Source organism: Dendrobates tinctorius, unplaced genomic scaffold, assembly GCF_039654945.1.
Source record: "Dendrobates tinctorius isolate UK_male_01 unplaced genomic scaffold, ASM3965494v1 ptg000160l, whole genome shotgun sequence".
In the NCBI taxonomy this organism is placed as follows: domain Eukaryota; kingdom Metazoa; phylum Chordata; class Amphibia; order Anura; family Dendrobatidae; genus Dendrobates; species Dendrobates tinctorius.
The window spans coordinates 18,156,069-18,179,795 of record NW_027361827.1 but is presented as its reverse complement, the minus strand read 5'-3'; the positions used below and the strand labels follow the sequence as shown (position 1 = coordinate 18,179,795).

General features: G+C 41.4%; 1 protein-coding gene across 2 annotated transcripts in view; it reads left to right on the top strand.

Annotated features, from left to right (window-relative positions):
* SNX30 (sorting nexin family member 30) overlaps nucleotides 1–23,459 on the top strand; it is a 77,981-nt gene extending 54,522 nt beyond the window's left edge. The window contains exons 7-10 of one of the 2 annotated variants that reach the window (XR_012220812.1): nucleotides 11,899–11,985; nucleotides 17,818–17,970; nucleotides 22,417–22,951; nucleotides 23,255–23,459. Coding sequence is in view for 1 of the 2 variants with exons in the window: in XM_073549690.1 (XP_073405791.1) it covers nucleotides 11,899–11,985; nucleotides 17,818–17,970; nucleotides 22,417–22,476 (300 nt within the window). In the remaining variant the exon portion in view is untranslated. Of the gene's footprint in view, nucleotides 1–11,898; nucleotides 11,986–17,817; nucleotides 17,971–22,416 lie in introns of both variants that reach the window. The other variant, XM_073549690.1, reaches the window with a different exon arrangement.
* Nucleotides 23,460–23,727: the final 268 nt, after the last annotated feature.

Here is a 23,727-nt window from a genome sequence, read left to right as displayed (position 1 = left end):
ATGTTTCTAATAGCACCACAACATCATTCACCAATGTTATGCAACATATATTTGTATTTTAAGTTAATTACTTGTTGGAATATCACATTACTTTCTGTGGCCGACAAAACTTTTGTCTTGCCAAAATCTGACCATTCTGTGTCCATTAAATGATCAATATTTCTGCATTGATGGCAATTTATTTTCTTAACCTAAACCACATTTCGGAGGGTTTCAGCTTTCAAAAGAATAAGTTATGCAACCAGTGGATGAATTTAACGTCAGGTTATAAGTGTGTGTGTGTGTATGTATGTGTGTGTGTATATGTATGTATATATATATATATATATATATATATATATATATATATATATATATATATATATATATACAGTATGTGTGTGTGTGTGTGTGTGTGTATATATCTATCTATCATTCATACATACATGCATGCATACATACATACATACATACATACCATACATAACATACATACATACATACCAGTACAGACCAAAAGTTTGCACACACTTTCTCATTCAAAGAGTTTTTCTTTATTTTCATGACTATGAAAATTGTAGATTCACTCTAAAGGCATCAAAACTATGAATTTACACATGTGGAATTATATAATTAACAAAAAAGTGTGACACTGAAAATATTTCTTATATTCTAGGTTCTTCAAAGTAGCCACCTTTTGCTTTGATTACTGCTTTGGACACTCTTGGCATTCTCTTGATGAACTGAGGTGTGCCCAAACTTTTGGTCTGTACTAAAATAAATATATATATATATATATATATATATATATATATATATATATATATATATATATATATATATATATATATATATATATATATATATAATAATCAATGTGGGTGGGTATGTATGTATGTCCGGGATTGGCATCCACACGTCGCAGCTGCAGCCACAAAACTTTGCATAGACAAACGTCTGGACCCTGAGAGCGTCATAGGCTATGTTGTGAGGTGAAATTTTAAGCCGCGCGTTCCAATTCACCAAACGATTTTGCCCCTATCTACATAATGGGGGAAAAAAGTGACAGGAAAAGTGTTGGAGGCAAATTGACAGCTGCCAGATGTGAACAAGGGGGACTTAAAGAATGAGAGCAATGGCGCCAAAGTGTTTATACCGTATAGGTACAGTTGCTAAGGTGGGGCCCTGACATGGGATACTCACCACACACGGGGATATGAACACACACAAAATGCGCCACACACTACCACGTGCTTCAACACATATACCACCCTCAGCACAAATTTCACCACACATATACCAACCTCGCCACATAAAAGTCGAAACACAAAAGTCGCCACTCAAAACTCGCCTCGCTGTCCCAGAGCTGTTTAAAAGATGAAACATGAGCTGTGATTGGTTGCTATCAGCAACAGTTTTCTTTGTAGACAGTTGTGGTAACTGAGGCCTATTATTCTTATCATTTCTATGGTGTTATCGTCCTTCTGTAAAGCTGGAAATAACACAATTTATTACCGTGCCAACACAGACCACCTTCTGACACAGACTGCAGGGGGAGCCCAGTATCACACAGGATAGGATTAGATACACAGCTCAGCAATCAGTATCACACAGGATAGGAATAGACACATGGCTCAGCAGACAGTATCACACAGGACAGGAATAGATACATGGCTCAGCAGTCCGTATCACACAAGATGGGATTAACCCCTTTCCTACATTGGGCGTACTATTCCGTCCATGTGACCTGGAACCATGGACGGAATAGTACGTCATGCCCTTTAATGCGACATCGCGACTTAAGTCGCGGTGATCACATTAAAATGCCGACGCCATCTTACCTCTGGATAGATGGCCTCGGCATCCCGGGCAGTCTCTGCCCTGGCCCGCCCCTCTGTGAGCTGTGATTGGCTGTTCTGAATTGAACAGCCAATCAGATTGGCTGAAACAACGGGATCCTAGGCTAGGATCAAGTACCGATGTAAAGAAATGTAGAGAAAAGCCCCCAGATTGGCGCGATCGCCGACCTAATCAATCGTGTCAATCGCAGCGCACAGCGGCGCAATATCGCTACTGTTCCCTGCCGCTACCGGCTCGGATCGGTGCTGTAATAGCACCGATCCTAGGACAGGCCCAGCAGGGCCTGCAGGAAGTGGTTGGCGCGATCGATTAGATCGGCGATCGCACCAGCCACAGGGCACAGCTGCGGTCACGCTGTGACCGCTGTGTGCCCTGCTGATGACCTGGCCATGACCTGCCTAGGAATCGGAGCTGTGAGCTCCGATCCTAGGCAGTTACCATGGTCACCAGGCAGAGCAGGGATTGGTGGGATCGATGTAATCATTCGATCCCACCAATGACAGGTCACAGCAGCGATGTGACCGCTCTGTGACCTGCCTCTGACCTGTCTGACTTGTCTGCAGGGGTCCTCACTCTAGCTGAGGATTCCTGCAGAGAGGTCGGACGCAGCATGAGCTCCTGTGCTGGGTATTGTAGTGCCACAGCTTGTAGCATCACAATCCCTGCAGAAGAAGAAAGAAAACTACAACTGTAAGTGTTAATTGATCCCTGATCCCCTGCCCAATCTATCTTCATCCCCCCCTTTTACCCCCCTCCACCCCCCCTTTTGCGCCCCTCCGTGCGCAGCCGCCGAGCGTTGATCGATGACACAGTTCACCGATCAACACTCGTGCTCGCTTTTTTTCCTTAGCCCCCTTTGCGCCCACCTCCGCACACACATCCCGTTTTTCATTTTTTTCACCCCCCCCTTTGTGCCACCTAACTACAACCCTAACTGATCCCTGCCCAATCTCTCCATCTACCCCACTCCCCCTATTTTTACCTCCCTCCACCCCACTTTTGCGCCACCTCCGTGCGCAGCCGCCGAGCGTTGATCGGTGACGCATTTCACCGATCAACACTCGTGCTCGCTTTTTTTCTTTAGCCCCCTTTGCGCCACCTCCGCACACATCCCACAGCCGCAAAACTTTGTTAAGTGACGCACATCACTTATCAGAGCTTGTGCCTGCCGTTTTTCCTTTTTATCACCCCTTTTTGTGCCACCTAACTACAACCCTAACTGTTGATCCCTGCCCTATCTCTATTCATCCACCCCCATCCCCCCACGCCCCTCTTTTTATCCCCCTTTGCGCCGTTTCCGTGTGCACATTTAGCAGCCGCCGAATTTTGATAAGTGACGCAATTCACTTATTAAAGTTCGTGCCGGCTGTTTTCCATTTTTCTTTTTCACCCCCCCCCTTTGAGCCCCCCCTGTGCACACATCCAGCAGCCACTTAATTTTGATAAGTGACGCCGTTCACTTATCATATCTAGGACCTGCTGTTTTAGACTTTTTTTCACAGGTATTTTGCTCCCCATTTCCTTTTAGCTTTTTCTTACAGGATAGTGTGCACCAATCACTAGCCCTCCACCACCACATACACAGTTATAAATAAAGTACACCCAAGCACCATATTTACACAAAAAAATGTCCCGCCCATCACGTTCCTCCCAACAGTGCTATTCAATGGAGGAGGCATATGCTTTACTTGCCTCCGACACTGATAGCGAGGATGACGATCTGACATTTCTTTATTTTTCGGATTCTTCATCCTCTTCCTCTTCTCCCTCCTCATCTTCCTCCTCGGGTCCTGCGGAACTGCTACGCAGACGCTCCAGGACAGATGAGGCAGCGCCCACGATGCCCGCAGCTGATTCAGCGGACCCTGTGTGGACCTCGCCCCCCGAAAATTACGAGCCACCGATTCCTGTTTTTGTGGCAGAATCAGGAATCAAGTTTGACACCACCGGCCTCACAGAAATTGACTTTTTCAAAGTCTTTTTCTCTGAGGATTTTGTTAACCTCATGGTGGAGCAAGCTAATTTGTACACTCGGCAATTTTTGGAGCAAAACCCACGTTCATCCTATACTAACTGGTCTCCTGTGGACGCAGTTGAAATGACGCAGTTTTGGGGCCTGGTCCTCCACATGGGTTTCCTGAAGAAGCCTGAAATTCGGCAATATTGGAGTGTTGATATTATATACAACACTCCAGTGTTCCGAATGGTCATGGTCCGGACGCGTTTTCAGGCCATCCACAAGTTTCTGCATTATAACGATAATGCACAGTGTCCCGCACGAGATGACCCCAACTTTGACCGTCTGTTCAAAGTTCGGCCGGTCATCGAACACTTCAACAAAAAGTTTGCTGAAGTGTACGTGCCCCAAAGGAACATCTGCGTGGATGAGTCCTTGGTCCATTTCAAGGGAAGGCTCGGATTCCGTCAATACCTGCCCAGTAAGAGGGCCAGGTACGGAATCAAACTCTATAAGCTGTGTGAGAGTACCTCAGGGTACACCCACAGGTTTAGAGTGTACGAAGAAAAGGACACCAGGATTGAACCCCCTGAGTGTCCTCCTGACCTGTGAGTGAGTGGGAAAATTGTGTGGGATTTGGTGCACCCACTGCTGGATAAAGGTTATCACCTCTACACTGATAACTTTTATATCAGCGTCCCACTCTACAAATCCCTCTCTGCGCGAGGTACCGCAGCTTGCGGTACTGTCCGCAAAAATCAGAGAGGCCTCCCGAAGACGCTACTTGGGCAGATGCTCCGAAAAGGTGAGCGCAGGGCCCACTGTAGCGACCACCTGCTGGTGGTCAAGGACAAGAGGGATGTCTTTCTCTTGACCACCATACACTGTTATGGCAGCGCCCTCAACACTGTACGGGGTACCTCTGCACAGGTCAGCAAACCTGAATGTGTGCTGGGGTACAATAAAAATATGGGGGCGTTGATCGCTCCGATCAACTCCTCCAACCGTACAATGCTTTAAGAAAGGCCAAGGTGTGGTACAAAAAGCTGGCCGTGCACATTGTCCAATTGGCAATGCTCAACGCATTCCTGCTGTCACAATGTGCACACCACACCGATACGTCATACCTTGAGTTCCAGGAGGTAGTGGTTAAGGCCCTGACGTTTGGCACTCTGGAAGGAGCGGGCCCCAGAACTTCCGGAACTGAAGGTGCTCGTATTGTACCAGGTCAGCATTTCCCGGGGGAGGTCCCGCAAACTACAAAAAGAGGTAGATCGCAAAAAAGGTGCCGAGTGTGTTACAAAAACGGAATACGCAAGGACACCATTTATCAATGCGACACCTGCCCCGAAAAACCTGGCCTGTGTATCAAGGATTGCTTCAAATTGTACCACACCTCAATGCACTACTAAATTACTTTACCGGAAACATTAGATTAGTTGTGGCACATCTAGATAAGTTCCTTGGGGGTCTAGTTTCCAAAACAATGTCACTTGTGGGTTATTTTTTTTTTTTTTTACTGTTTAGGCACATCAGGGGCTCTGCAAATGGAAAATGGCGCCCGCAGACCATTCCATCTAAGTCTGCATTCCAAAAAGTCACTCCCTTCCAATCCCCGACGTGTGCCTAAACAGTTTTTTCCCACAGATGGGGACCAGCGTACTCAGGACAAATTGGACAACAACTTTTGGAGACCAATTTCTCCTGTTACCCTTTGGAAAATTAAAAATTGGGGACTAAACAATCATTGTTGTGGGCACAAAATATGATTTTTTTTATTTTCACGCCCGGACGTTATAAACTCCTGTGAAGCCCTAGAGGGTTCAAGGTGCTCACCACACATCTAGATAAGTTCCTTAGGGGGTCTAGTTTCCAAAATGGGGTCATTTGTGGGGGGTTTCCACTGTTTGGGCACATTGGGGGCTCGTCAAACGCAACATGGCGTCGAATCTCAATTCCAGCCAATTTTAGGTTGAAAAAGTCAAATGGCGCTGCTTCCCTTCCGAGCCCTGCCGTGCGCCCGAACAGTGGTTCCCCCCAACATATAGGGTATCGGTGTACTCAGGACAAATTGGACAACAACTTTTGGGGTCCAATTTCTCCTGCTACCCTTGGGAAAATTAAAAAATTGTTGCTAACGTATCATTTTTGTGACTAAAAATTTAAATGTTAATTTTTTCCTTCCATGTTGCTTCTGCTCCTGTGAAGCGCCTGAATGGTTAATAATCTTCTTGAATGTAGTTTTGAGTAGCTTGAGGGGTGCAGTTTTTAGAATGGTGTCACTTTTGGGTATTTTCTGCCATATAGGCCCCTCAAAGTGACTTCAAATGTGAGGTGGTCCTTAAAAAATGGTTTTGTAAATTTTGCTGTAAAAATGAGAAATCGCTGGTCAACTTTTAACCAGGGCTGTGGAGTCGGTAAGCCACAGTTGCGACTCCGACTCCGACTCCTGGATTTTATCAGGCTCCGACTCCTTCATAAATGGCCAATTCATAACAACAAATTTACTGTTGTAAAATATTAAACATCGTGCTTATTCAGTTTCTCACCATCATATAAGTAATCACACCACTTAGAGCAAAAACTACATTTATTAGAATACAATTAGAATATAGCAAATAACTTTTATAAACTTTTCTAAACTGTAAGTAAATATGCAATAAACACTTTTATGCAGTTAATAAGAAGAAATCTATAAATTTGTCCTCAGAAAAAGTATTGCCTCTGTCAGATCCTCCTTCATGGATGCCCTCAAATCTGATCTAATTATTTTGAGAGCAGAGAACAACCTCTCTACACTAACTTGTGTTGGTGGCAAAGCAGTAACCACTCGGGCAACATCTCTGACAATGTCAGGATACAGAGGAATCGCTTTGTTGCACTGTTATTTTTGATGAACGGTCAAATTTCTCAATTTCTTTTAGTGCACATGAAAAATTCTGCTGAAATGTACTGGCTGTGTTCCTTGATGGGGATGACTCTTCTATGCGGGAATGCTTTGCACGGTCCTTGTGATCCAGATATTTTTCAAAATTAAATTCTTCATCAGTTGATGATGAGGGTGAAGATGTGGCAGGACGACCAAATTCTTCTTGTTCCTCCTGACTGTTGAGCAACCCTTTCATCCTTACTGCTATTTCAAACAGAGCTTCTTTTCCTTTACTTAGCTGTTGATCATCTAGAAGAATCCGATGCATTGGGTCTACATAAACAGCTGCCAAAAGAATGTTATTTTGTAATAGTAGCTCCTCTCTCCGTTTCATTGATGTAGCCATGCCACTTGCAATTAACCCTCCTCTTTGGGACAGGCGAAAGAAACATCAGGTTCTTCCACTCCTTTAAGAAAATACCTGGAGTTAAGTCCTCTGCTTGTAATTTTTTAGTCACTGTAAATGGGTGCTCTAGCAATTTTTCCAGCTCAGTCACCTGATTCCACGGACTTTCATTTAGCGTCAGTTGAGGGTTAGCCATGTCTACAAGAAAGGTTTTCAGTTCAACCAAGCGCTGAATCATTAAGTAAGTACTGCCCCATCGTGTGGCTTGATCAATAATTGCCCCTTTTCCAGCACGTCTCTTCAAAATTGAGTCAACTTTAGGGGTTCTGGCAACAGTAGCCAATTTTCTCACCTTGCCAATCAGTTATAGCCAGCTGTAGCGTATGCACAACACAGCGCATGTGATGAATGAAAACATATTGACACAGTTTCAACAAGATCATATAAACTATCATGTTGCTGTTCATCTGAAGCAACTTCAGTTTGCTCCTCAGTTACAATACTGTGTTCCTCTATTTCAAACATTTCTGTGTCTGTGGACCCAGAATGTTCTTCTAGCTGCTGGTCACCATCATTACTCTCATTCATTAGCTTAATAGTACTTATCATATTTGAAGCATTGTCAGTTACGACAGAAAGAACTTGCTCTTTTTTAAGTTCATAGTCTTGCAGAACCTTTTCCACCAAGACCTGGAGAAACTCACTGGTGTGTGATGAGCTTTGGTGTCTTTTACTGCCAATGTCTTCGTAACTATTTCATTTTTGTCACAAACAAATCGGACATTGATGGCAAAATAGTTCACTCTGTGACGTGTGCAGGCATCCATTTTAAGAAACAGAAAGCGTCCCTTGAGAGTTTTCTTAAGTTCTTCCTTTTGTTTAAAAGCTTCTTCGATTACTAATTTTCTAATACTCTCTCTCTCCAGAGAAACACCAAGCTTGCGGGCCATTTCCCCATTCAGACACATAAAAGCTGGTCGTGAAAATAATGAAATAGGCACACTATCCTTTACAACAAGCTCTATGATCTGTTTTTTAAATGTATCTCATTGTCACAGTAACTTTGTCACTGACAAAATATCTTGCAACTGATGGCTGCAAAGTTCTCTGCTCCTTTGTTTGGCTGGAAGAGCTGGGCACTGGTTCATTGGTTTGGATGCAGTCTTTCTCATCCACTGCTTTCAGTACTTCTGGATGAAAGCGCTGTAAATGTTTCTTTAGATTAGAAGCTCTGGTAGGAGCATTTTTATCTTTGCCTGAATATGCACTCATCTTGGCTTCACAGCATTTGTTTTCGTCTGGATCATTTGTCATACACTGACAGACATAATGTTTTCTATCTTGAGTGATGGTGAAATGTTCAAATACAGCTGATTTAATGTGATGCTTCTTTGACATTCTCAGGTTTTTAATTCTGCATTCACAATCCAAATGACAATTGTTTTTCCTAAAAACAATTGTACAAAATTATTGCCAGGTCGTACAACTGATATAGTGGTCAGTAATACTGTTATTATTCCTCAAGTACTCACAGTTAACTGATGCAAAGTTTGTTGAAAGGATAATACTTCTTACAGTCTTCCTCTTCTGAGTAGCAGGCAGCTGTGAGATGCTTGGAAGACGCACACCTAGTATGATCTAGTCTAGAGGAGGAGCTTTACTACTAAGAATTTGCAACACATTTTCACTTTCAGTTTCATACATTGTAAGTAGGGGGGTTGGGGCAGCATGAGGTTAACCAAGTATAAGATTAGATAAGGGCAGTGGAGAACAGTAACACACAAGAAGTAAGAAATGTCTCTATCTCCAGCAGAACTGCTTATCACTGTTGTTCATAGTTTGATAGAACATATATATTTGAGTAACATTTATAAAATTCATATGAAAGTTCAATTATGAAATATTAATACATTTTTTTTAAAGCTGGAGTCGGTACATTTACATTTACATTTACATTACAACCAAAACTAACTCCGACTCCGACTCCACAGCCCTGCTTTTAACCCTTATAACTTCCTAACAAAAAAAACTTTGTTTCCAAAATTGTGCTGATGTAAAGTAGACATGTGGGAAATGTTATTTATTAACTATTTTGTGTTTCGTAACTCTCTGGTTTAAGGGCATAAAAATTCAAATTTGAAAATCGCAAAATTTTCAAAAGTTTCGCCATATTTCCGTTTTTTTCATAAATAAACGCACGTTATAGCAAAGAAATTTTATCACTAAAGTGAAGTACAATATGTCACGAGAAAACAATGTCAGAATCGCCTAGATCCGTTGAAGTGTTCCAGAGTTATTACCTCATAAATGGACAGTGGTCAGAATTGTAAAAATTGGCCTGGGAGTTAACGTGCAAACCACCCTTGGTAGTGGAGGGGTTAAATGCACAGTTTTTATGTGCAATATAATCATTACAATTTGTTATAACTAACCACAGTTTACTATGCCCAGACAACACCGGGCCCTTCAGCTGGTGTGTGTGTGTGTGTGTGTGTGTGTGTGTGTGTGTGTGTGTATGTATATATATATATATATATATATATATATATATATATATATATATATATATATATATATATATATATAATATTATAGTATGCATGTGTGTATTTTTTGGAGTAGCCAGCTCACCACTTTGAAGAAAACCAGGAATACTTCCAGCCTATGGTTGCAGTTTGCACAGAAAACGGATTGGGATAAATCCTTACATGTAAAGGAAATAGTATTGTTTCTCCAGCGATCAGTCCAATGGTAGAGTAAAATATAGCCTTTATCCATTAAAAATGTTCCAGGTTTCTTCAATAACAATTTTGCATATAGTCAATCCCTTGTGGACGACATGTTTCGACACTACATGTGTCTTCCTCCAGGTCCAAGTGAAGAATGAATCAAAACCGCATATATATTATAAAGCAGGGAAAACATCACTGAATTTCTGGGTGTCACCCTTTCTGGAAACTACGTGTGTGTGTGTGTGTGTGTGTGTGTGTGTGTGTGTGTGTAGAAGATTCCAAGTGGATTTAATTCAGCCAGGTTAACCCTATAGCCAGCAGTAACACTTTGCAGGGTTCCATCCCCAAGGACTTCTCCAACATGAAAAAAACAAATGATTAAAATCAACCTTAAATACAAATAAAATCAAACAATACCTAAGATAATAAGATACAGACATTTATATGAAACATTCAGATATTCTACAGCACAAGAATGGTTAATATTGGAATTATTTAATACTGTATGAATTACTGTTATTATGGGCCCGCTGTTATAGTCTCACCATTTATATTTAATATCGCGTTATGAAGTCCATGCACGTATTCAAACTTAGGAGAAATTGCCTAACAGGTTGTGTGGACCATTTTAGCCTGTTACCCTTGGGAAAATAAAAAATTGGGGCTAAAAGTACATTTTTGTGGTTAAAAATGTGGTGTTTTTTTTTTTCACATTATAAACTTCTGTGAAGCACCAGAGCGTTCAAGGTGCTCATGACACATCTAGATAAGTTCTTTGAGAGATCTAGTTTCAATAATGGGGCCACTTGGGGAGGGGTTTCCACTTTTTAGACACATCAGGGGCTCTCTAAGGGTATGTGCACATGTTGCCTGCGGATCTGCAGCAGTTTTCCATAGGATATACAGTACCATCTTATCCTATGGAAAACAAAAACCGCGGTGCACATACTGCGGAAAAATCTGTGCGGAAACGCAGCGGCTTATTTTACGCAGCATGTCAATTCTTTGTGTGGATTCCGCAGCGTTTTTACATTTATTCCAATATAGGAATCCGCAGGTGTAAAAACACAGGCCAAATCTGCACTAAATCCGCAGTAAAAACGCGGGTCTTTTTTACCTGCGGAATCTGCGACTTATGCCCTTTATTATTCTAGGGTTAATATGACACCTCTCCATTATTAACCCGGCTTAATGTCACCTTTCAATAGCAAGGTGACATTAACCCATGAGCCACCGCTAAAGACCATGTGAATAGAAAGGCTAAGTGCCAGAAAAGGTGCATCTTTATAGATGCGCCTTTTCTGGGGTGGCTGAGGGCAGATTTTTTTAGCCAGGGGCGGCAAATAACCATGGTCCCTCTCTAGGCTATTAAAACTGCTCTCACTCACTGGCTTTCCCTCTGTGGCGGAGAAAATTGCACGGGAGCCCACGCAATTTTTTCCTTGATTATAGCCTTAAATTTAACCCTTAGCGTTCCAAATTTTTCCTAACACAAACTACTAAATTGATTAAACATTGACATACATAAATCGTTTTGATATGACAAGGTTTACTATATGTAAACCATGTGTCGTATCATGTCGGGTTCGGGAATGATTTTACTGAAGCCGGCAATTGATTTAGCGGCTATTATGCTATGTAGAACTCTATGAACTATAAAAAATATGTATTTGATGGATGACGACGGAACCTGTGCCCATAGGCTTTCATTCTAGCAAACGATGGATGGATCGGTCGCTGTCCGATTTTTCGATGGACACAAAAAAAAGTTGCTTTGTGCGTCGTGTCCGGCCAGCGGATAAAAAAATTTCGACGGATGCGGCGAACGACTGATGAAACGTGAGGCCATCAGTCGGAATCCGTCGCTAATACAAGTCTATGAGAAAAAACGGATCCAGCGGCATCAGTCTCCGGATCCGTTTTTTTTTTCAAAAAACGACAGATTGTGACTGATGGCAAAAAACTGATGTGAAAGCAGTCTATAACGTAGAACACCATCTCCTAGTTTCCAGGATTGTTTTTTTTGACTGTTTAATATACAACACCTCAATATGATATGACCACTGTGAAAAATGAGATGTCTTTGTATTTCTAGAATGTTCTGAAGAAAAGGGATCAAGTACAAGCAGAATATGAAGCCAAACTAGAAGCTGCAGCTTTGAAACGAGAAGAGAAAACAGGAGTGAGTTTTTTTTTTTTTAATTTCAGCTTTTACTAGCTCATTTAATCCTTGACATGAAAATGATTTCTACGTATGTTAAGGTAGCTAAAAACAGCCAGTGAGTTTTTTTTTGTTTAAAGTGTATCTGTTGACCATGATTGCACACCTTATGAAATAGACCTAGACTTGTTGAAACTTTTTTATTTTTATACTTTTTAAACTCCTCGTAAGAATATCTGTATATTCCATTCTTCAGAATGACTGTATAATCCTTTTTTGAAAGTTTTAAATCCTGAGCTTGAGCTAATAATTTTGAAATCTTAGTTATACAGCAGTTTTGACAAGATTTTTAAAGATAACCAGTCATCAGATCCATACTGCCTGAACCATAAGCAGCATGAATCTGACACTGGCTGCACGATTGGAGCAGGTATGTGTTCACTATGTAACGCTGCTGCTGATTGGCTGCTTTCTGTGTACACTGTACCTTAGCAGCTTTCTGCCCATCAGTGATGTAACGCAGGGTTTACAGAGTTCAGCATTCAAATAACTGTTATATATGCAGTCGATTAAAACTGGGATTTTATAAAAATCTCAGCAAGCAGCCCAGTAAGTGACTCATTGTTGGAATCTGGGTTTCTGCCTCTACATTATGCTGCTCTCAGATGAAGTAGCAAAAAATGTAGTGACCATTCCCTTTAACCCCTTTCTGACTTTAGACGTAATAATTTGTCCATGTGACCTGAGTCTGTCTGACCGGGGACGGATTATTACTTCTACACGATCGCCCCTGCACACTGGTGGTTATGCGGGTGATCGCCACCGGGTGTCGGCTGACTCTGACAGTTGACATCCGGCACTAAGGGCACTTTAACCCTTGAAATTCTCAGACTGAACATAATCACAGCATTCCGTGTGCCGGCAGAGGACTGACAGCCCCTCTGCCTTTGGATCGGACACCCCACTGCGTGACGCGGGGTCCCGATCGTTGCCATGGTGACCGGATGTCGTCATGACAACATCCGGGTCACCAGAGGTAGGAAACATGCTGATCATGCCCAGTGCATGATCAGCAAGTCTCTCTGTCACTGAAGAGCTGACAATTTCTAACATGGGGATGCTGCTGCATTTCCATGCTCCAGAAGCGATCAGCCTGCAAAAAATGATTGTTCCATAGTGGGACAAAGTAAAAAAGTTTTGGAAAAAAAAAGTAAATTTTTTTTTTTTTTTTTTTATAATTGTAAAAAATATTTTTTAAAAATCAAAAATAGGAAAAAATCAAGTTATTGTATCTACAAATATTTGAATGAAAAAAAAATATAAACAATAAAAGTACACATATTTGGTATTGCCGCATCTGCAACGACCCGACCTATAAAACTGTCCCACTATGTAACCCCGTTAGTGAATACCATGAAAAAAACAAGGCAAAAAACAATGCTTTATCATACCGCCAAGCAAAAAGTGGAATAACACGCAATCAAAAGGATGGATATAAATATTAAATTCGAATTTTCCAACATACAAGAGAAAATGAACGGCACCAGGGGAATATATTCAACACACCTGGTCCCGTTGACGCGATCACATGCTGAACGGCTGTCATCCTGTTCTCCCTGCATGCCTCTTTAACCTGTCCGACACTTTGTCCATACCACACATGGTGAAATAAAAAACACTGGAATTTTTTTCAAGCTGGTGAGTGCCTCATCTTTTCTTCAAATTGCATATACTGCTATAAATAAATATGGTACCGCTGAAAACGTCTTCTTGCCCCTCAAAAAACAAGCTGCCATACAGCTCCATCAGCAAAAAAAAATAGTTATAGCTCTCACAATAAAGGGATGCAAAAATTTTTTCCATAAAAAAAGTTGTGTAAGGCTGTGGGCCCACGTAGCGTTTTAAAACGCTCACTAAAAACCGCACTCCTTCCCAGAAATCGCGCGTTTTTTTCCGCACGATTTCACAGCGATTTTACCGCGATTATGATCGCGATTTTGCCGCGATTTTCACGTGCGATATTCAAGCACTTTCCAAGCGATTTGAAGCATTGCTTGGAATGTGATTGACAGGTTGGTCACACTCGTCAAACATAGTGTTTGACAAGTGTGACCAGGTTTTTACTATTGAGGCCGCCTATGCAGCATCAATAGTAAAAGATAGAATGTTAAAATGCTAAAAAAAAATAAAAAAATCAGGGTATATTTACCTTCCGGCGTCCCGCGCTGCATTCCCGGCCTCAGCGTTCCCAGTAATGCCTTGCGAGACCTGTGATGACGTAGTCTCGCGTTACTATAGCGATCTTGCGAGACCACGTCATTACAGGGCCTTGCCGCAAGGCATTACTGGGAACGCTAGGCCGGGAATGCAGCGCGGGACGCCGGAAGGTAAATATACCCCGATTTTTTTTTATTTTTTTTTTATTCTTTTTTTTACAGGGGTATGGTACCCAGGGCCTGGAGGACAGTCTCCTCTCCTCCACACCGTGGGTACCAACCGCACATGAGACGCTTAACTTCCCGCATGGTGGGCATAGCCACATGCGGGAAGTCAGCGATTCTCATGCATTCCTATGGGTGCGGAATCGCGGCAATTCTTTGCGATTCCGCACAAAAGAATGAGCATGCTGCGATTTTTTTCCGCGATGCGATTCCGCCGCGGAAAAAAGCGCAGCTTTAGCACAGCATGTGCGGAATGCCATGGGAATGCATGGGGGGCGTCTTGTACATGATTTTTAAACGTTTTCGCTGCATTTTCGCGCCGAAAATCTCGGCAAAAACGCTTAAAAATCGCTACGTGGGCACATAGCCTAAAAGCGCCAAAACATAAAACGATATAAATGAGGTATCACTGTAATCGTACTGACCTGAAGAATAAAACTGCCTTATCAATTTCACCACACGTGGAACGGCATAACCTCCTCCCCTCCAAAATAGAAATTCCTGAATTGCTGCTTTTTTTCACTCTGCCTCCCAAAAGTCGGAATAGAAAGTGATAAAAAGTCATATGCCCGAAAATGGTACCAATTAAAATGTCAAGTCATCCCGTAAAAAAACAAGCCATAACTTCACTCTGTTGGCCAAAATATGGAAAAATTATAGCTCTCAAAATATGGTGATGCAAAAACTATTTGTCGCAATAAAAAGCGTCTTTTAGTGTGTGACAGCAGCCAAACATTAAAACCTGATATAAATCTGGTATTGCAGTAATCGCACTGACTCGAAGAATAAATTAGCCTCATCATTAATACCACACGAGGAACGGCGTAAAAAATAAATAAAACCAGTTCTTCACCTACTGTTCATTTTTTAATTCTGCCCCCAAAGATCGCACTAAGGCTCGGCGCACATTTATACTGTGCTCTGCGTTGAGCCCTTATACCGGAGTATCCGTGTAAATCTCTGAAACACATGATTCAGACGGAACCTCTGGCAGATGATTCCCTATAATGAGGCACATTCAGGCATTGTGGATGCCGTCTGACCTGTGATCCGGCGGTGTCCGTCTTTTTGGGATTGCATAAAAGTGCCGTCAGCCACAGTTTTGTGCACTTCTGAATTGGACACCGCTGATCAGAGGCCAGACGGAGTCCAGAGTAACTGCTCCCTCATTATAGTGAATGGATATTCATTCATTGCTGCTTGTTTCTGGAAAATACCCATGAAGTCAAAATCGCAACTACACCTGTAGATAAATTCCCAAAGGGGTATAATTTCCAAAATGGGGGTCACTTGAGGGGGAATTCTGCTCTTCTAGCTCTTAGGGGCTCTGTATATGGAGTCCACACACTCTTCTAGGAAAATCTGTGCTCCAGGAGGCAAATAGCGCTCCGTTCCTCCTGAGTCTCTATGGCTAAGTAGTGCTGTACAGCCACATATGGGGTATTGCCACATTCAGTAGAAATTGTGGGAACAATTTTGGTGCCATTTTTATTCACTTCTTGTGTGAAAATGTAAAATCTGGGGCTAAAACTAAATTTTGATGGTAAAAATGTTTTTTTTTTCTTCACTGCTCAATGGTTTAAAATTCTGTGATACACCTGTGGTGTCAATATGATCGCTGCACCCCTAGATGAATTCAATGAGAGATGTAGTTTGTAAAATGGGGTCACTTATGGGTGGGTTCTGCTGTTCTGGCTCTCGCATTCGGTCATGGTATCTGCAGATCATAACAGTAAAATCTGGGTCTCCTTGCCTTCTGAGCTTTGCTCTGTGCCTGAAAAATATTTCCCAACTACATGTAGGGTATTGGTGCACTCAGGAAAAAAATGGACCTCAGTTTGTTGTAAAAACATTTTTCCTATTAACCTGTAGAAAAATTAAAAACTTGGGGCTAAAACAACGTTTTTGTGAGGAAAATGTGATTTTTATTATTTTCATGGCTCAACATTATAAACTTCTGTGAAGCACCTTGGGGGTTCAAGGTGCTTACCATGCATCTAAATACCGTATCTTTTGGATTATAAGACTCACTTTTTTCCCAAAAAATTTTTTGGGGAAAATGGGGGTGCGTCTTATAATGCGGATTTACCTTACCAGCCGCGGAGGAGCAGGGTCCCAGTGTCGCTGGAGGAAAGAGTGGCGCGTTGCCGCAGGCTGGGATGAGGGGGTGTTCCGATGTGCACCGCTGCGGGTGAATTTGGCTGTGGTGCTCTGTGGTGCAGGGGGGCTCTGCCGGCATTTTGTGACAACCCGGAGCCCCCCATATATCCATTACTCCGATGTGGCCTGCGGGAAAATGGCCCTCGGTGGCCATTTTCCCGGAGTCCCCCGCACATCCATTACTGCGATGCAGTGGCCTCCGGTAAAATGTTACCCGAGTATTTGTTGCTGAAATCTCAATCTGAGCATTCTTTCGACCAGGCGGCCATTTTCCCAGAGGCCACTGAAACAGAGTAATGGATATGCGGGGGCTCTGGGCTTTCACAAAATGCCAGTGGAGCCCTTTGCACCACAGAGCACCGCAGCCATTTTCACCCGCAGCAGTGCACATCGAAACACTCATACCGTTCTGCAGCAATGCGCCAATCTAGCCTCCTCCAGCAGCGACCCTGGGACCCCGCTTCACCGCAGCCACCACCCCCGATAAGCAATAAGATGCATGGATTATAAGGGGCACAACCATTTTATTAAAAAAGGGTTTTCGTTTTTTTTTTTTTTTCCTCTCTTTCTCAAAATTTGGGGTGCATCTTATAATCCGGTGCGTCTTATAATCCACAAAATACAGTACATTCCTTCAGGGGTCTATTTTCCAAAATGGGGTCACTAGTGGGGGATTTTCACTGTTTAGGCACGTCAGGTACTCTCCAAATGCGATATTGCATACCGCAATTGTCCCAGCAAATTTTGCATTCAAAAAGTCAAATGGCGCTCCTTCCCTTTCGAGCTCTTCAGTGCTCCCAAACAGAGGTTTTCTCCTTCATATGGGGTATCTGCGTTCTCAGGAGAACTTACAATTTATTTTGAATCGTGCAATTTTTCCTGTTACCCTTATGAATATTCAATATTTTGTGCTGAAAACATATTTGTGGGGAAAATTTTTAATGATTTTTTTTTTGTCACAGCTCAACGTTATAAACTCCTGTGAAGCACCTGAGGGTTCAATGTGCTCACCACACATCTAGATCAGTTTCCCTGAGGGGTCTAGTTTCCAAAATGGGGTCACTTGTGGGGGGTTCCCACTGTTTAGGCACATCAGAGTTTTAAGATCTACCCTAATGATTATCAGTAGTGTACAAGCTTTTGTTTGCCCATAGCCTGTGTAAATATTTTTTTTCAGAAACTACTTATTTTTGTCATTTAATTGCTTAATCAGTTTTTTAATTGTTTTTTATTTTTACGTTTATGATGTCAGGTGCCAACTGACGTTGAAAAGTGCCAGGACAAGGTAGAATGCTTTAATGCAGATTTGAAAGCAGACATGGAAAGGTGGCAAAATAACAAGAGACAAGATTTCCGCCAGCTGCTGATGGGAATGGCTGACAAGAACATTCAGTTCTATGAAAAGGTAGAACAACTAGAGATCTAACTCAAATTGTTTATCCTTTTATTACATGTGAAATTGCACCTTCAATAGGTCAGCAGTGCTATGCAAATATGAATATTCACATTAAGGTGGCATCCTGGTTATTTACAGTAGCATTGTGCACAAAGTGACTGTGGCTCATATGATTAAGTGGGCTTATTGGTGGGAAATAATCACTAGAGTTTAGTTGTCCACCTGCCTAGTGTTCCCCATAAGGTAGTAATGTTGGGAATTAATGCACTGGAGATATCTTGACCTACTAGCAACTGATTTTATGTTTGTACTTCTACAATTTTAATTACAGCTTTAGTGTACTTATTTTCTATTGGTTCTGACAACTGGTCAAAAACAATTACAATTTTTCCTCTTTCATAAGCAAGCAGCAACACGCTGGCTATAGAGGAACATGTCCTAGAACCATAGAATGTTAGCGTTGGAAGGGACCTCCAAGGTCATCGTGTCCAACCACCTGCTCAATGCAGGATTCACTATACCCAGATCCTGTAACTGTTCCTGGTAGCTCTTCTCTGAACTTCCTCCAGTTTTTCAATGTCTTTTTTAAAATGTGGTGCCCTGAACTGGACACAGTATTCCAGAGGCCTGACCAAGGAGGAATAAATGGAGATAATTACTTTGTGTGATTTAGACTCTGCTTCTCTTAATGCATCCTAGAACTGTTTTCCTTTTTTGCTGCTGCATCGCACTCTGCGGTCTGTGATCTATTAGTATACCCAAGTCTTTCACACGTGCTGTTGATTAGTTCTATCCCTCCCATTCTATAGATGTAATTTTGTCTTTCTTGCCCAAATGTAGACTCTTGCATTTCTACCAGTTAAATACCACTGTATTACTTGCTGCCCATTGTTCAAGCTCGTAGATCCTTCTGAATCCTTTCTCGGTCTTCTCTAGTGTTAGCTCTCCCGCCTAGCTTTGCATCATCTGCAAATTTGATTAGTTTACCTTCAGTTTCCCTTATCTAGATATATAGTTTTAAAATTTATAAAAATTTATAAAAATGTTAAACAACACTGGAGCCAGGATAGAACCTTGTGGTACCCCACTTGAAACACTTTTCCAATTGGATGTGCAACCATTTATCACTCTTTGAGTACAATCACTGAGCCAGTTAAGAATCCACCTAACCGTAGCCTTCACAATCACACACTTGGTCGTTTCTTCAATAAGGATAGTATGAGATACTTATCATATGCTTTGCTGAAGTCGGGATACACTAGATCTACCGCATTCCACTGATCCACCCAGTCAGTGATTCCATCATAGAAGAAAATTAGAATAGTCTGACATGACTTGTTTGCCACAAACCTATTCTGCCTCTGGCTAATTACTGTATTCTTATCCAAGTACGGTACTTACATACATGCTGTTTAATAATTTGTTCAAATATCTCTCATGGTATAGAAGTAAGGCTCATTGGCCTGTAATTTCCAGGCTCTGGCTTGTTTTCCTTTTTTGAAGATTGGGTCAACATTTGCCCTTCTCCAATCTTCTGGGACTTCTCCTGTTTTCCAGGATTTTTCAAAGATTCTGGCTAGTAGTTCTGCAGTTTCCTATGCTAATTCTTTCAGTATCCTAGTATGTAATTCATCTGGACCAGGAGATTTAAATTCATATAAATTAGCTAAGTGTTCCCTCATCATCTCTCTGTTTATGGATAGAGTAGATTCCTTTATTCCTTTGATGGCACCATGAAGATCAGTTGATGATGCATTTACTTTCTTAAAAAAACAGATACAAAATAGGAATTTAAAAGTTTGGCCTTCTCAACATAATTTTTGACCACTTCACCCTTTTCATCGTGTAAAACTCCAGATGGCATCTTTGACTTTTCTTTTGCTTTTGTCATACCCCAAAAATCCTTTTTTGCTGCTTTTGGTCTCTCTTGCATGCCTCACTTCATTACTGGCTGTAGCCCTTCACAATAGTTTAAATCAGGCTTAGTGTGACACATGTATTTGACAGTCTATTTTCCTCACTGATGACATGTACTGGAGTACAGCAGATCTGAGTGTGATTGACTGACAGCTTTCATCTCTCATTTCTGGCAAACGTGGTGGGGCAATACTGCAGAACTTGAGACTTACTACAAACACTTCTGCTATTTCTCCTCTCAAAGTGCTGCCAGCGCTGCGATTTATAGGCTGGTATCCACATACAGGGGCAAAAAAGTACCCCTCCCCCCACAATAACCCACAATAGGCTCTGCATTAGACATAGCAGCCTGCTTTCCGCACTCCTGAGTGATTATATATGTTGAAGTACAGCAGACCTGAGCATGATTACTGGCTTTCAGCTTTTCTCTCCAACAAGAAGTTTGGGGGAGAAGTAGTACTGTAGAGTTGGCAGCACTATAATATCTTTGGCAATACTAATGTGTGTTTGGTTCTGCTAGTAAAGCTGTCTTGAATTTGAGTGAGATAATGGAAGGGTTTGTAAGGAGACTCCACCCCCATACTGATAGCCAGAGATAAGAGCTAAAAGCTGTTGATCACAAATGAACTTGAGCAAATTAGACTTAACTGCGTCTCACTAAATTAGAATCATCAAAAAGCTAATTTATTTTAGTTCTTCAATACAAAAAATGAAACGCATATATTATATTGAGTCATTACAAACAGAGTGATCTGTTGTAAGTGTTTATTTCTGTTAATATTGATGATTATGGCTTACAGTCACTGAAAACCCAAAAGTCATTCTCTCAGTAAATTAGAATACTTTAAAGCAGCAGCTTGAAAAAATGATTTTAAAATCAGAAATGTTGGCCTACTGAAATGTATGTTCAGTGAATGCACTCAGTACTTGGTAGGGGCTCCTTTTGCATCAATGTGGCGTGTCATGGAGGAGATCAGCCTGTGGCACTGCTGAGGTGTTATGGAAGCCCAGGCTGCTTTTGATGGCAGCCTTCAGCTCTTCTGCATTATTGGATCTGGTGTGTCTCATCTTCCTCTTGACAGATTCTCTATAGGGTTAAGGTCAGGCACGTTTGCTGGTCAGTCAGGCACAGTTATAACTTTGTTTTTACACCAGGTATTGGTACTTTTGGCAGTGTGGACAGATGCTAAGTCCTGCTGGAGAATGAAATTTCCATCTCCAAACAGCTTGTCGGCAGAGGAAAGCATGAAGTGCTCTAAAATTTCCTGGTAGATGGCTGCACTGACTTTGGTCTTGATAAAATACAGTAGACCTACACCAGCCTATGGCATGGCTCCTGAAACCATCATTGATTGTGGATACTTCACACTAGACCTCACACTAGATTGTGTGCCTCTCCACTCTTCCTCCAGACTCTGGGACCTTGATTTCTAAATGAAATGCAAAATTTACTTTCATCTGAAAACAACACCTTGGACCACTGAGCAACAGTCCAGTTCTTTTTCTCGGCCCAGGTAAGACTCTTCTGGCGTTGTCTATTGGTTGAGTGGCTTGACACAAGGAATGCGACACTTGTAGTCCATGTCCTGGATATATCTGTTTGTGGTGTCTCTTGAAGCAATGACTCCAGCGACAGTCCACTCCTTGTGAATCTCCAGTAAATTTTTGAATGGCCTTTTCTTAACAATCCTTTAAAGGCTACGGCTATCCCAGTTGCTTGTGCACCTTTTTCTATCACACTTTTTCCTTCCACTCATCTTTCAATTAATATGGTTGGATTCAACACTCTGTGATCAGGCAGCTTCTTTAGCAATGGCCTATTGTGGTTTACCCTCCTTATGATGCGTGTCAATGACTGCCTTCTGGACAACTGTCAAGTCAGCAGTCTTCCCCATGATTGTGGAGCCTACTGAAACAGACTAAGGGACGCTTAGGAAGCCTTTGCATTATTCTATTTTATTCTAATTTACTGAGATAATGAATTTTGGGTTTTCATTGGCTGTAAGCTATAATCATCAACGTTGACAGAAATAAACACTTGAACTAGATCAGTCTGTAATGACTCTATATAATGAATTTCACTTTTTGTGTTGAAGAACTGAAATTAACTTTTTGATTTTAATTTAGTGAGAAGCACTTGTATGCCCTCTCTTTGCAAGGAGAGCAGAAAGCTTAACAGTACATGTCTCACACTGAGCCTAAGATATTTAAGGGGCATGTTCTTCTTTTCCCAGTGTTACTGCCTGATTATGATTGGTCAGTGTCGGAATAAGGTGTAACTACATGCCCTCAGTGAAATCTCTTTGGTAATGTCCACTTTGACTTAAAAAAAACAAACACTGTATAACACTTTGCAACAGAGACGTAAAGTAAAAAAAAAAGTATTCTGCTCTGCAGCTCCAATTGCATTGTGTGTCCAGTTCAACATGACAAATTTGGTGAAAGGTCCTCTTTAACTGAACCAATTTGGTTTGTGAGATAATGTCTTCACTGCTGTTGTCTTTTGTTAACACACTTTCATTAATTCTCTTTCCTAAGTGCCTTACAGCATGGGAGTCCATTATACCACTGCTGCAAGACAAACCAGAACCCAAGTGAAGAAGCTGATGGAGGCCGAGGACCGTCTTGCACTAAGCTTGAATCTACTAAATCTCATATTGGTCAAAACTTTGTGATACGTGACTAACGAGCTAAAGAAGCTGACTTAAACTTATGTTACAATGCAAAAACATCCACTTTCATGCCCTCCCACTATTTCTACGACTACAGTGTACATAGAGATCTCTCGTGGAATATTTCAACAGCTGTTTTGACTGAGCCGAGAAGAGGCATGATCCAGCTTCTGAAAAGTGTTTCCTCCACTCCTGAAGGAGCGTTCCATTTTCTAAACACTAAGTGAAAACTACATCAACATTTGTGTGCAAGTTAATGTCACCATATGGGGATATTCTCAAAATGGCAAATTTATTGTTGAAATTTCTACTTTTGAAAATCCGTTCCATTAATCTGAATAGAAATCTGAATAAAATTGTTTTGTGGCAATCACATGGATTTCTGTAGGAGCCCTTTTCAGGTGAATAGGACAGTGGCAACAATTTCATACAAATCTGCCACTTATGAATTCACTCCAACACTCTGCTTCCCACTTTTTTTCAATGTTTATTTCCTAATAATTAAATGGTTTCTATAATTGTGTTTTTTTTTTTTTTTTTTTTTTGTTTTTTTTTTTTTACATGCCTTCACCTGTTAGTACTAAAGATTTTCTGTACAGTCCTATTTTTCCTTTCTTCTTTCTCATAGGAAGATCCTAATGTTCGCATGAGCTGTATTGGTGGCATGAAGTAGTTTCTCTTCAATGTTATTTTTATTTCCCCAGAGATCGAAGCTGTAAAACCTGCTAATTGTTGTATCTCTGCACATGGAGCCAGGATACGGAGGGAAAATTAAGTTTACACTGGGGCCTTAATTGAAGTACATCAAAGGGAACAACTGATTAGGACTTTTTGTTAATGTTTTTGAAGTCTGTGCAAAAAAAAATGTTTATGACTTTTTTTAAATAATAAAATATATTTGAAAGCTTTCTTTTTTGTATTAGTGTTTTATATGATTTGGTTGTATATTATACAGTCAAATGTTAATAATAAATTTTAGAAAATGTGTTTTTTTTAGTGTCTCTGGGTGTACCGTGATGAGTATGTTGATAAGAAAAAAAACATGTCCCAATTTATTCTGTAAAACCAAAGTGTTCATTAGTTACTCTAAGGCTGTGTGCACACGCTGCGGATTTTGCTGCGGTTCCGCAGCGGTTTTGGCCGCTGCGGACCCGCAGCAGTTTTTGCTGCGGTGTAC